This window comes from Pseudochaenichthys georgianus, chromosome 23 (assembly GCF_902827115.2).
Source record: "Pseudochaenichthys georgianus chromosome 23, fPseGeo1.2, whole genome shotgun sequence".
Classification (NCBI taxonomy): Eukaryota; Metazoa; Chordata; class Actinopteri; order Perciformes; family Channichthyidae; genus Pseudochaenichthys; species Pseudochaenichthys georgianus.
Genome location: NC_047525.1, coordinates 11,876,963 through 11,890,866, shown reverse-complemented (window position 1 = coordinate 11,890,866; position 13,904 = coordinate 11,876,963). Strand labels below are relative to the sequence as shown.

The following is a 13,904-nucleotide window of genomic DNA, read 5'->3' as shown; positions in this document are numbered from 1 at the left end:
TAAATTGTACATAATTGATACATTGTACATTTTGTCTCTGAGCGAACAACTGATAACTTCCAGCTCAACTGGACTCCTTTAACACTGCTAATGTCTGAACAACCAACACACTCCTCTGCTCTTAAGGAGTCAAATCTCAATCTCTTTGGGCAGATCTTTGTACTTGATGAGGTAGTATGGGTAGCACTGACAGCTGTCAAAAACGACAAACATGGTGGGGGTTTCCTCGTCGTCCACGCAGGTGTCGTAGCGATCGATCGGCCTCTTCTTGGACGTGATTGGCGGCGGCCGGCGGTAGTTGGGCATTCCCTGAGTCACGTTCCCCACCAGCACTTTGACCAGGAACATGTGGCGGACCCCGTTGGGCCGCGCTATGGCTGAGTAGGTGTTGGAGTAGGAGGCGGAGATGGAGAAGTAGGATCCGAAACCGCAGGACGTCCCGTTTAGCCCGGCTATGCGAGGGTCGAAGTTGGTGAGGCAGATTTCCCCCGAGGCCTCTTTGTTGGTCCCGTGGAACAGATGTCTCTCCAGAGGCTCCGTAGACACCTCCTGATGCTTCTGCATGTGCGCCTTGTGCCTGTAAAGACAACGCACATATATCAATGTAGCTTGTGTATTTTGTTCCTACTTCCTTTGTCATTGAACTTCACTTGAAACGTAAATATAGACAGATATATCCAAGCACATTCCATCCACCGTATCCTCAGGGGAGCAATTCCACAGGATCAAACTTATACCGAATGAAAGAGCCAGCCTTTGGTTTTTATAAAAAAAGGCCAAATATTGTCACGTGACCTCTGTAGTCGAGACAATAAAAGACTACATTTCCCACGGCGCCAGCCTCTTAAGAGACACAGATATGGGCAACCTGTTAGCAAGATGCCGTCAGGACAGTTTTTATTTTTATTTTATTTGTTTTGCCTCTTGTTTGGATTTGTTTAACTATTATAAAGGCCTATTTTCTTTGTTGAAGGATATGATTTTATTTTGTATTAAAGATGAGATGCACAACATCACCATAGCATCAAAAGGCGAACAAGTCATCGAAAAACAAATAAATGAAAAGGTAACGATAGAACTGTCTGTTTAGGGCGTCTAAGTGGCTGATGGTAACTAAGGAAGGAAGCGGAATGTTTTGTAGAGCACAAACAGCAGCTGAACCTTTGGTACTTGTCCCAGTGGAGGAGGTTCTCCACCTGCTGGATGCTGATGATGTCCACTTCGGTCTCAGGAAGGCTCTCGTGGAAGAAGTGTTGGACGCTCCGATAGGCCGCTGTGCCCGCAGGAAGCTCCACCAGGCTAAAGTCCTGCTCTGAGGCCAGACACCACACCGGAGGATACCAGGAGCTGAACTCCTTCAGAGGGTCCACGCTCAAGTCGGCCCCCGGAGGATCACTGACAGGCTCAGCTGGGTCACTCTGGATCCCTGTCCTGGGTGTGGAGTAGAGGAAGGGAGGATATTACTGTTGGGCTTTACTGAAACAAACAGTAACACTTTAATTGAGGTTTTTGAGTGTTGCTACAAATGTATGTCATCATATACAGTATAATGACCAAACACGAGAGCAACATGGGTACAGACTTCAGGTAAGGCTTCATGGAATCGGGGGAGCGGTAGACGGGTCTGCAGCGAACTTCTCTATAAAACCTTGTGGTGACATTGATCTGGACCATGGTAGTGAAGTCCAGCATGTATTCCTGTGAGCCGATAAAATAAGAGCACTCTGGCTCCTTTTCGCTCATCTTCTTCAGTAGCAAGGTGGACAAAGTCTAAAGAGAAATGAACAAATAGATGATCAAGGAACAGCTGGTAAAAGTAAAGGAGCACAGAGCCAAGGAGCGATAATGGAAATGCAAAGTATAAAAACATTCACCTGGCTGTATTCTCTCCAGATGAAGTGGTCCAACCAGTAGATTTTCCACTTACTGGCCAACAATGGGTACATGATCGGACAGTCAGAGTTAGTCAGTCGTCTAACTTGATCATATTTACATGAGTCGTCCAAATCCATCGAGGTAAAGTCCAACTGGGATTTGACATTCCTAAAGGTGTGTTTGATGAAAAATCTTTGTAAGTCACAATTAACATTTAATACGTTTTTGACATGTCTTTTTTGCAGAAATTAACATTGTGTCATTTTCAGAGTTTAAGTAAAATCAAATCAAATCAAGTTTTATTTATATAGCACATTTATAAACGATTTTTGGTCGAGTCAAAGTGCTGTACATATAATAAAAATAGCCTACAGTAGAGACACAAGTGCAGACATGTTCTCACCCATCCTTGATGCAAATGACCCTCTGGTTGACATCGCAGTAGAGCCTCTCCAGTGAGACCTGAGAGCGATGGGGAATGTCGATCCAGTTGTGGCTGACCGGACACCACAGCTGCCAGTGAAACGGGTAGGGAGTGTGGTGCCTGTTACACATACTCCCTGCGTGGCACACATTTAGGAGGAAGTTGTCACAGATCTGGATGTCAGAGGAGATCTTTGTGTGGAACAGAGAGGGGGGAGGCTCTACGGACAAGGCCTGCTGCTTGGCGGGGAGTATTAGGGTCGGGATGGAGGGTAGGACCTGTGTCTGATTAAGGGTGCTGGTCTGGTGGAGACTAGGCTGAGGTGAGGTGATGAAGAGAGGCAGGCAAACGATGATGGAGTTGGCCTGCGTTGAGGTTGAAGGTGAGTTCTGTGGTTGACCTGGAGGGCTGGGCAGAAATTGGGTGCTATTTTGGGAAAGAGAAAGTAAGACCTGCTGCGGGGAAAGAGCCTGAATCATCATCTGAGCCTGCCCAGTCGTGGAAGGAGGCACTAAGGTGGAAGTGCTTTCAGTTTGGGAGGAAGTTGTAATCTTCCCCTGCTTAGCGGTCAAAGGGGTTAAATTCACACTGATGCTGTAGGGGTTGACGGTCCAGGCGATGTCAACGAGCTGGGATCTCATGGCCTCCCACACTGGGAGGCTGGTGTTGGTGTCAGCTGGGATTTCCAATAATACAAGAGATGGGCTCAGGAAGGTGACTTTGGATGGTTTGGACCGGGTCTTCAAAACTGCAACACTGTCAGCCGACTTTCTCTTCTTTCCTTTGCGAGATGAAGGCATCATGGTCCTCCTGTAAAAAATACATTTTGGTACAGACACAATGGCATTGGGCATTGCTAAATGTGACACAATTTAGATGTTATTTGTTTCTTTGTTATTGCTGAAATGATGGTTGGACATTTTTGAGAATTTTACACCAGGTTTAAATAAAGTCTTATTTTAGTGTTGATTATATTTCACATGATTAACTAAAGTTACTAAATAAATGTTGAGAAGTAAAAGTAAACGATTTAACTCTGATAAGTCAGGTAGAAGTACAAAGTAGCAACAAATTGAAATACTCAAGTAAAGTACAAGTCTTTCAAAAGTGTACTAAAGTACATTACTTGATCACATTATCTTAAAACGTTATACCACTGAGTATATGTCCAGTGTATTTTGCTTGTTCACATTTCTAAAGAAAACGTTTAATAAAATTAACATTTTAAACATTGTTTAGTCCTTGGACATGGTGGAGGCTAAGGCTAAGTGAGTTTAGCTAAAACATGTGGAGGTTATATTGTAGCCTACGGAATCTAACTACAAAGAAAACATGTTTTATGGTGACTGGAGGTCTTAAATATGTATTACATTTAACAACCTCTCACCAACGACATGACGTTCACAACTTGTTATCGTTATTCTAAATTTAAAACACATGGTGTGCTATAATCATCTTGCACTACTAGCATTACGGCTATCACTAGCTAATGAAAGCTAATTAACACGTGTGTATTTAGCTAACCTTTCCGTGACACCTGCTGAGGCCTTTGATGTTTTAACTTTGCTGGGAAAAATCAGCTTCCCAATAAACTTCACTAAGTCGTTATGGAAATAATGTTAAAACTTGTTCAGAACATTTACAGGTAGGCCTAATAGTAAAACAACGTTCGTTAAAGTTAGGTGATTTAAGAAGAGGACATGTCGACGTGCCGAGCTTCACTGTTCAGTGGGTGTGGTCAAGTGATGGTAGAACTTGTCGTGAAAATACCAAAAGTAAAACAAACAGTATCAATTAAGTATACCCACTTTTTGAACGTATTGAAAGTTACTGTAGCGTACAAACGGATACAACAGGCTCTGGGCCTCCAATAGGTTGCAAATTGTGCTGTGAGGTTTGCTGTGAATTGGAATCATAAAATGCACCAGACAAAATAAAATGTTTCATCCTCTCTAATAATACACACACAAAAATCCCCAATAATTGTAAAATGTATTTGTTAACCATGCATTTTAGTCTACTGTAATAACCCATTGTGAAAACCAGTTTTGTCGCCTGCTTTATTGTATTCTGTGGAATCTAGATGTATAAAAATGTTGAGTGATTTTACAGTTATTATTGATATAACTACAGGGTATATCTGTAATAATTATATATATGTGTGTTGCCTGTCTTGCCAATTTTATTTTAAGCAGGTTGCACAAAAATCAAGGGAAGTTGTGGTATTTGCAAATCATTTAATTGTAGATTAGCACCCTCATTAGCATTTAGAGCTTGTCATTTATCGATAAACAAAATTGGGCTGAATAAACATTTAGAGTTTGACATGCACATTCAAGATTGGGTTACTCTGATTCATCAAACTAAAAGGCACACTGTTAGAGTGTTTACAGAAACAACTTAAAAGAAATATTTCAAAGTGCACAATTGGAAACCATTTAAAACTGAAAAAAAATAAGGACATTGTTGTGAGGGAGGAAATAAAGTGCTGAAATTATGCCATTTGATTTCAATACTGTGTGAAACAAAACAAAAAGACCCCATTAATCTTTTTACTGAGTACAATGTAAAAGTTATGCACTTTCAGAAGTATTCAACAGCTTTCACAGAAACCTCCAGCGGCTCCACCGTTAAAGGACACTGCTGACACCCCACCCAGAAGTAAGGGAAGACCCTCTCAGTGATGGCGTGCTTGAAGGTGTAGATGTTAGTATTATCATGCGGGTCGTAGAAGGACACCCTGCCTTTGTCACAGTCCAGCTGCACTCTGATCCTCTGAGGGTTCCTCTTCAAGTTAAGCCTTGTCAGAGGAGAAGTGCCTGCAAAGTACATCTTGTGGTAAAAGTAAACGCACAGGTAGCCATTCTTCAGCACTGAAGACACTTTCTCTTTCCTCTGGACAGACTCTTTAGCCAAGCCGACCACCCACGCCGTGCTGTCCCCCACATTCACGTCCCAGGCGTGCTTGCCAGAGGTGAAGCTCTCGCGGCCCAGCACCCCGGTGTCAGGGTCAAACCTCTCCGGGTTGTCGGGCATCTTCTGTTTCTCTTCACTGTCACAGACACTGCTCAGGTCGTCTGACAGGATGAGCCACGGGGCAGCGGTGTTGGGGTCCAGAGTCACCGGGGCTGAAGGAAACACATTGTCAGCACTGCAGAGGTGGGAAGTAGTGAAGTACAAATACTTGGGTATTGTATTTGTCTTGTATCAGTACTTTACTCCACTATTTATTTGTATGTTAACTTTTTACTTTCACTACTTTCATTTTTAACACAAATATCTGTACTTTCTTCTTCTTACATTTTCAAAACAGGCTTGTTTCTTTAGTTTTAATCTGCATTTGGTGGCATGATCATTATTATTTGGAGTCATTGCGTGCCTATTTCATACAGAAAACGCGACCGGTGTATGTATGACAATGACAATGAAAGTTGTGTTCTATTAATATAAAGTGAGGTCCATTTACCAGCTTGACACTATAAAAGAGTTGGTAGTCATGGCTGCTTCTTTTTTTTTTAACTTGAGTACATTTCAAAGCCCATACTTCTTTACTTCTACTTGAGTAAAGAAGTAACTAAAAGTAGGTGGATTATGTACTCACTGTATTTGACGATTTCCCCCATCTTCTCCCACACATGGAAATTTAAAGACCCGAGATATTGGGCCACATCGACGAGTGCTCCGGGAGCCATGACTGGGTCTTCAATTGGGTTGTCAGCTCTGCAGAGAGCACACTTAGGTTAGTCTATGTGACTTGTTGTGAAAGCAGAGAAAAATAAAGACAAATATGCAAGATTCCTTTTCACCTTGACAATGTGCTCTTGCATTTCTGAAAAAAAGAGACAAATAATTTAAAGAAATCAATTATTTCTATGGAATTATCTATGCATTGCTTCACATTGTAAACACTCCCAAACTTACATGAAGGATAGAAATGCCCTCTGAAGCTATCTCCTCCTCTAAAACTCGGATGGATTCAGACACATATTCTATGCTTCTGGTTATTTCTTCAATTCTTTGCATCATCTCCCGACTCTTATGCTCTTCCTCCCCCCGCAGAGCGTCCATCCTGGCTTCCTCCTCGGCTAAGAGGAAGCTGTGAAGCTTTTCAAACTCCTCTCGGGTCCGCCTCTCCACAAATCGGGCCTGAAGCTGAACAAAAAAAAACATTCTTATTAGCATGGCTTTGAAATGACCAGCACATATATTAAATAGCATTGTTGATTTTTTTCACCCAGGTGCAAATAGCATCCGTCTTAATTAAATGAATTATTTTTGCAGACATGTCACAAAAACAGCAACTCACCTGAATGCATTCCACACTATTCTCATATTGTTTCTTCGTGTTATTAAAAGCATCCTTTTTCTCATGCATTGAGCTGAGGGCAGTTTTCATTTTCTCCTGAGTAGATAATAAAGAGAAAGGGAATATGAATACATGTTAAAATAAATAGGTTAATCTTTAAAAGGCTGCCAACATCTTTAAACATAACAGCTGTTCGGGGAGCAAACATGCATCATTAGTCCACCTTAAGTCTACTTTAGATCTTGAAGGCATGGTGTTTACCTTCACATCTACGACAGCCTCACTGACAGGGCAAAAATCGTGCTGTTTGTGCTTCCTTGAGGTGTGGCAAACCACACAGATAGGCTCCTTGTCCTGCAGACAGAAAAGTTTCAGCCTTTCCCCGTGAAGGGGGCACATCTCCCCTGGATCAGAGTACAGCTCTCCGGCTGGGTCCTCCAGACCCTCACCCTCCTGGATGTAGGAGTCACACAGGTTCTTCAGGGTGAGACTGGGCACAGGGTCATCCACACTCTGGCTCCTGCACAGAGGGCAGTCCCGGCTCCGTGTGCCCCGAGTCCAGTACTGCTGCAGACAGGGGGCACAGAAACTGTGGCTGCACTTGAGGACCACAGGGTCCCTGAAGATCTCACAGCAAATTGAACAGGACAGGTCCAATTCCTGGAGGGAGAGCCTGCCTGCCATTCTGACACTTAGCTCCTGTTTACTCTGAAATGAAAGTAGAGCAGAGATCAAACACAGGAGAAAACATTCTTTATACCCACAATCTCTTGCTATGTATTCTATTCACGTCACAGTATAAACACTACTGAATCCTAATCTTTCTTTGATTGAATGTCTTTTTCATCTAAAAAATGGTTAGAGCCAAACATACCTCTCAACAACAGTCCCGTGACAGATATACGTGTTTAGATTTCAGCTTCCTGCTTCCTGTTTTGAAGAGTCATCCAAAGGAGGTGGAGTCTGAGGCTGAGCAGGCATTAACCCTTTACTAGCCCTAACGTTATTTACAGTTCAAATGAATGGTTCCCAATTGAAAACACTAGGGATTACCAGATGAAGCACAAGAGACGACTTCTTTTATTTTGCTACACAAAATGATTTTCTTTATTAAAAGAATACTCTAATTATATTTTTAGATTGTTTTCCAAGATGTGTTGCTTTGCAATACAGCATACTTAAACTTTTACAAGGCTCTCAAAAGTATTAAACATGATGTTCTAGTCGAAATATTTCTGTAAAACATCTGTAATAGAAGTAGAAGCTACTTCAATTAAGGGTCCATAAACCAAAACAAATAAGCTAATTAAATTAAAGCAAAAAGCTCTTTCTTTAGGGTAATGTAATCAGCTGTGTATATCAAAATGGGCAATGTCAACACTTTGCAAGTTTCAGTTTTGCTTGGTATGCTGGTTCCCTGTACAGTCAGTGTTAAACATATTCGGTTGCCATGTTCATGTGCATTTAAAGGCTAGCACAGCAGTGTGTATGCTGCTTTCTAATAATAAAATAAGATCTTAAGAATTAGAATTACATTTTAGAAAAATGCTAAGAAAACTTTGTAAAGAACGGATGATTTAAAGTGTCTGCTGTTGTGGGAAAGTTCTCTTAATATTTCTTCCAAGAACTTCATCCTATACCTCTTTTATGGCACAGTTTTTTGCAACTTTTTCAGAACATCTTCCCAGTACATGTTGCTATTATTGTGCTCCAGACAACAACAAAAAGGACAAATAAAAATTGATTTTGCTCACTGTGGGTTCTTGCTCCATGATAAATGTATTTGACAACTTAAAGAGGCTACATTTGAATGTTCAATACACTCAGTAGCTTAGGGTGGCAAATGCTAGCTAATGCTAACAAACGTTTGGGAGTTGTTTGTTCTTCTTCTTTCAGGGAATGTGCCAAGAGGAGGTTGTGTAGATACAAAATGTTAGTAATAAACCTAATGATATGAGGGAGCAAATCTAAAGAAAGGACTGCGGGGTGGATGTCAGCAGTTGGAGAGGAGAAATAGAACCATCGGCTAGCTTTTATAGCCAGCGTCCACACTGCGGGTTGCGTTGAAGCTTGCCGGCGGGCGTGTCTGAAGCTCGACCAACAACCAATCACATGAATCTCCCGCCCCGGACACACAAGCACGGTGGTTTGATTGGCTAGAGCTTGTACTGGCATATGATTTGATTGGCTGACGCTTCCGTCGAAGCTTCAAAAGTTGAACATTGCTCAACTTTTGAAGCGAGCAACGCGAGCAAAGTGAAGCTCCGGCCCGTCCACACAGCGGCGTGCGTTGACGCTTGCCGGCGGGCGTGTCTGACACTCGACTCGACCAACAACCAATCACATGAATCTCCCGCCCCAGACACACAAGCACGCGGTTTGATCGGCTAGAGCTTGTACTGGCATATGATTTGATTGGCTGACGCCTCCGTCGAGGCGTCAAAAGTTGAACATTGCTCAACTTTTGAAGCGAGCAACGCCAGCAACGCTCCACGTCGCTTCCCAAAATGCAGTTCGGCTAAAAGTGACGTCACCCCATTCAAAGTGAATGGGCAGAAGCGTTGAAGCTTCAACGCACGCCGCCGTGTGGACGGGCCAGCAGGTGAGTTTATCAGCAAACGACCCTCCACTGTCAGCCAATCCCCTGCTAAAGGTTGGCAAAGGACAGCCTCCAACTCACTAAACTTTATTATTTTATCTTTATTTTATGATTGTGTTTTAATGCAATAATGGTACAGTTCATTAGGAACATCTTCAATACTTTTAACTGGCAACAGAGACTCAAGAGTCTCTTTCTGACGGAATCTGCATTAGATGATTTTAATGATAGTCTGGAATAAAACACTTCCTGGAGACTGATGGAGCAGTCCCTTATGTGTCCTGCTGTCACCATCAAGAAAAACTGGAGCATAATACTCAGCTTTCCAAAACTGACGTTTAATTTCTAAAATTGATGGCACTTATGGCCTCAAAGCTTTTTTTACGATATGTTATGTATACATAAGCATGCAGATGGTATTTTTGTCTATAATAAAAGGAGGTTCAGATTTCCTAGCAGATGTTGGGTTGTTAATTTCTTCACCAAAATGACTCAGCATTTTTTAAGGCATGCTCCCCTTCAGTTGGGCACTGGAGCGTTTACTTTGTTGATGTTACAGTAAGTGTATAAGTGAACGTGCTTTAAATCCTGGTCACAGTCATTTACATCAGACATCAATGTTTTATCACATGCATTAACATTCACTATAATTATGGTATGGTCAGAGCAAACGTTTCAGAACTTTGTGAAATGTGATGACATTCTGCATCATAAAATGAACTTATATGCTTGTTATTATGCTCTTTATGAAACACATGTCCTATACTTATTTGTTTTTCACTCATATTATTATTTTATAGTACCACTTTTATACTGTAATGAAAACAAAACTGTTTCCCTTATGTTGTACTTATTTATAACCACTAGATGTCAGAATGTACCCACATAAGGTGTCAGACACAAAACTTCGAGTGCAATATTCATGTAGAAGTGTCCTGATTGCTATGCATCAAAATGACTAGAGGTAAACAAAAATCAGCAGATAAGATGTAATCTGTCTTATCTTATCTGTCTTTATTTTTGGAAATAATTGTGCTATCTCAGGATAAATCGGTTTAATGCCAAACATTTACCTGGATGTCACTGCGTCTTCTTCTTTAAATTGGTTGTCAGCCAGTGTGACCCAGGCTAATAGTGATTCATTATTGCTCACACCCTGCTAGTGTTCGCAGAGCTTCATGGCGCTAGAGGTAAGGGGTAAGCGTCAATCTCTCACAATCTAATGAGGACAGGCATAGCAACACACAGCAGAGTTAACCATGGTCAGAGCTGTCTCTTGGCTAGAGAGCATCACTTTGACGGTCAGCGGATGATTTCATACTCTTTATTTGAGACTAAGACAAATTTAAATGCTGCTAAAAAGGCGCATTCAAAATGTTATCAGTGTTGCATAACATTTTCATATTTATTTCATCCCTGTATAAGCCTATTTGCCACAAGGAATCAATACTCTATTACGGTGCTGTGCTGCGCAGTTAAGCTGGACCTTAAAAAGTGAACTAAAGCTATTGTGAATTATGGGTGACTGTGAGAGGAAGTATTGAAGGAGAGAGAAAGACAATAGAAAGAGTTTTATTGTGTGTAGAGTACCCACTTCATTATTGGCTCTGCTTACACACCACCTGTTCAGTTTTTTCTCCATATCCCTTTATTAAAGCCACCCTTTTTCTATGCACGCTTCACATAAGGTTTACAATTTGTGACTAATGACTTATTTAATAGTCAATGCATTGCTGATTAAAGGCTATGGTACTTAAAATGAAAACACTTAGTTGATTCTGCATTAACTTCCCTTTTTGGCCACCTGGGGGCAGCAGGAACAAGCTGTAAAACACCATGAAAAAGTTTGTTCTGATTTCAGCCAAACAATTTTCGTTTCCCCGACAAAATTACAATGGAATTTTTCCATTGAGCTTTGGTTAATTGCAGAAAAATAAACTTTGCAAACAAACGTTTACGATACCTACACATTTTATTAGCACTTTATTCAGAAATGACCACCATGATTTTTTAACTGTAAATGAGATCGCCAAAAATAAGAAGCTTACGTTATCTTAAAACATACTACTGCATGGACGCACTCTTTAGCGTCCTAAACGTCAAACTAGTATCCTGTGTGATGAGGATTAGTACTCTTATTTACCACTTGTTAGCAACTTCCTTTTTTAGGACATGTAAAAGCTTCAAAATTCTCAAATTGGATATTACCGTAACAAAGTGAAAATCTCTTAAGTTTGTGCAAACCACAGACCTTTTCATTTGTAAAAAAAATTATTCAAAAACCCTTTAATGAGGAAACCTTAAGTGCAGAAATGCTGACTCAATTTTGGGTTTTGGGACTCACTATAGAAACATGTACCAACTTTTTTTATGCAATAATGTCGCTTCAAAATTCCCATCAAATTCAGCCTGTCCACATACCAACAGTCAAGTATATCAAGTTTAACTTTGAAGTTTAGCTGCATCAGGCCTCTCTGTATGCAATTTTGATTGATCATAATTATGTCCTTGTATTATATTCTGTGCTTTTCAGCTGATTATTGAAACTGATGCTGTAGGCAGCTGCTGAGTCAGTGTGTGGTGTGGAGAAGACATTATAAGATGAATCTCCTAGTTTAGTCACAATTGTAATTGCTACCCGAGAGACAAGAGAAAAAGAGAAGGGCACCAGAACCAAATTACACTTTCTGCCATACAAACATTTGATATTTTCTGTTTAAAAGACTTGTGGTGCGTAGACAAATCATTTTCATGCTCTTCACATTGTGACTCATGAGCAGCGTGATCCATCGTCGTCATAGGGAAATGCATCAATTTTATAAGAGCATGCTTTCATTTCGCCTCTTCTTTCACACATGAATCAGTGCTTCATATAAATTGGATTAAGTGCACAATTTCACTAGGGCTTGCAATGCACTCTCACCAAAGAGCAGGAACCCATTTTTTGGTACATATATTGATTTTTTCCCCTTGGTAATGCCTGAGAAACTTCTGACAACTATTTCACATGATCACTGCAAGGCATGTGAGATGTAGTAAAGAAAAACAAATCTTATTTGGAGGTGTAATCGACAATTACAAAGTGTGAAACACTTTAACAAAGCTTGAGACAAATTTACATTTTATAAAACTAAATTACATTAGCAAAACACTTTTACCAAAGAAAAAACAATTGAACATTAACTAAAACAAATTAACAAGATGCGAAACACTTTTACAAAGCTAGAGACACATTTACAAGTGTCGAAACACTTTAACATTTTCCGAAACACTTTAACAAACTCAAACCGGAAAGGGAATGCCCATCATACCAGAAGTGACGTGCACAGTGGCGACTGGTCATTAGGGGCACATAGCAAGTTGTGATCAGCTCCGATTAAATTGTGATATAAATTCTGTAGCTATTCTCCAGGGAGCACGTTTTTTTTATGAAATACCTGTATCCCTCTCATCACAACAAGACTCGATACTGTGCAGGAAAAACAATTACATTGGCTACATGAAAATAACCTTGATGCATGGGAATGAATCACACAAACTATCTTCCGTGGCTATAGTGATGTGTCACAGTTTATAACTTCATTAACGAGGATGTTTTTTTGGTTTACATTTGTTTGAACATACTTTGAATTGAAGAACAAAGCATATGTTAACTAAATATAATTGAATCAGCTAAATTAACTGACCAGATCATAATCTTATTTCTAATTGTGCATATATGTCACTCTGGGTTTACTGTGAATGTTTAGGGCTAAAGTCCCGATGTGACACCAGTGTCACAGCAATATTTATGGCATTTGTTTCATATCAATTTAATCAAGAAATGTTTCCACAACAGGTTAAATGTAATCAGAATCAGAATACCTTTATTCTTCCCACAGAGGGGACATTTAAATTTGTTACAGCCGAAAAGAGCCGAAGACAGCTTAATGTTAAACAAATGACATGTCATGTAAGCATTTTTATTCTTAAATGGCTTGAATGTTAACTTTAGCAACAAAAAACCTTTCCAAATGTAGCTAGTTCTGTCACATGTGTTAGCCTGGCACATGGACATCTTGGACATGTTGTTATGGGAACACAAAAGCAAATGACAAGGACCATGACCCACTAGACTGTTCAGGGTGTGTCACTTAGGGACTTCATGAGATAAAAAGGATAAAGCTGTACAAGGAACTTTCCAGAACATTTAAATTTCATGTGACACCTGTGTCGAAGCAATTCTGTCTGCCTTCCGTGTTGCACCATTAGGACCCACTGATATAAAATGCTTAACTGCCTAAGTTGCAACTATGCACTTTTTGGTGGGCTAAGCCCCAACTTGACATATTTTTGGCTTCATTTATAGTGCCTAAATGTAAGTTTAAATATTATGCAATGCAACGTTTTTCTTGGCCTACATTACCGTTATAGAAGGAAAGACAACAGTGATAGTTATGTTTCAGAATAACCTTTATTGGAAATTGTTAGAACAATCTCACTCGTCACCGGCTTGAGCTTCAATCTCAGGATCCATGTATCTGTGATCCTCTCCAGAATGGAAGGAGTCATCACATACAGAGCATCAACTAGTTCCTGAACAGTGTCCTTCACATGCTGATATCCAAGAGAGGGAGTTACACAGTCACAAGATGGAGGAATAGAAAGCAGTATATGTTTAGTTCAGATTAGCTCCACGTCAGAAATGATCATGCTTGTCA

At 40.5% G+C, this 13,904-nt stretch overlaps 2 protein-coding genes across 2 annotated transcripts; both read right to left on the bottom strand.

The window, feature by feature from the left end:
• Positions 1 to 57: 57 nt before the first annotated feature.
• On the bottom strand, positions 58 to 3,753 carry LOC117439295 (protein mono-ADP-ribosyltransferase TIPARP-like). The gene is made up of 6 exons (XM_034075166.2): positions 3,687 to 3,753; positions 2,279 to 3,109; positions 1,875 to 2,043; positions 1,583 to 1,770; positions 1,162 to 1,431; positions 58 to 577 (listed from the first exon to the last, which is right to left on the bottom strand). The coding sequence occupies exons 2-6, from the start codon at positions 3,100 to 3,102 to the stop codon at positions 130 to 132; spliced, it is 1,899 nt and encodes a 632-aa protein (XP_033931057.1). The 5' UTR covers positions 3,103 to 3,109; positions 3,687 to 3,753; the 3' UTR covers positions 58 to 129.
• Positions 3,754 to 4,522: 769 nt separating this feature from the next.
• Positions 4,523 to 7,569, bottom strand: LOC117439011 (E3 ubiquitin-protein ligase TRIM35-like). Its single transcript, XM_034074689.2, has 7 exons — positions 7,480 to 7,569; positions 6,867 to 7,313; positions 6,606 to 6,701; positions 6,221 to 6,451; positions 6,106 to 6,128; positions 5,901 to 6,019; positions 4,523 to 5,427 (listed from the first exon to the last, which is right to left on the bottom strand). The coding sequence occupies exons 2-7, from the start codon at positions 7,287 to 7,289 to the stop codon at positions 4,883 to 4,885; spliced, it is 1,437 nt and encodes a 478-aa protein (XP_033930580.1). The 5' UTR covers positions 7,290 to 7,313; positions 7,480 to 7,569; the 3' UTR covers positions 4,523 to 4,882.
• Positions 7,570 to 13,904: the final 6,335 nt, after the last annotated feature.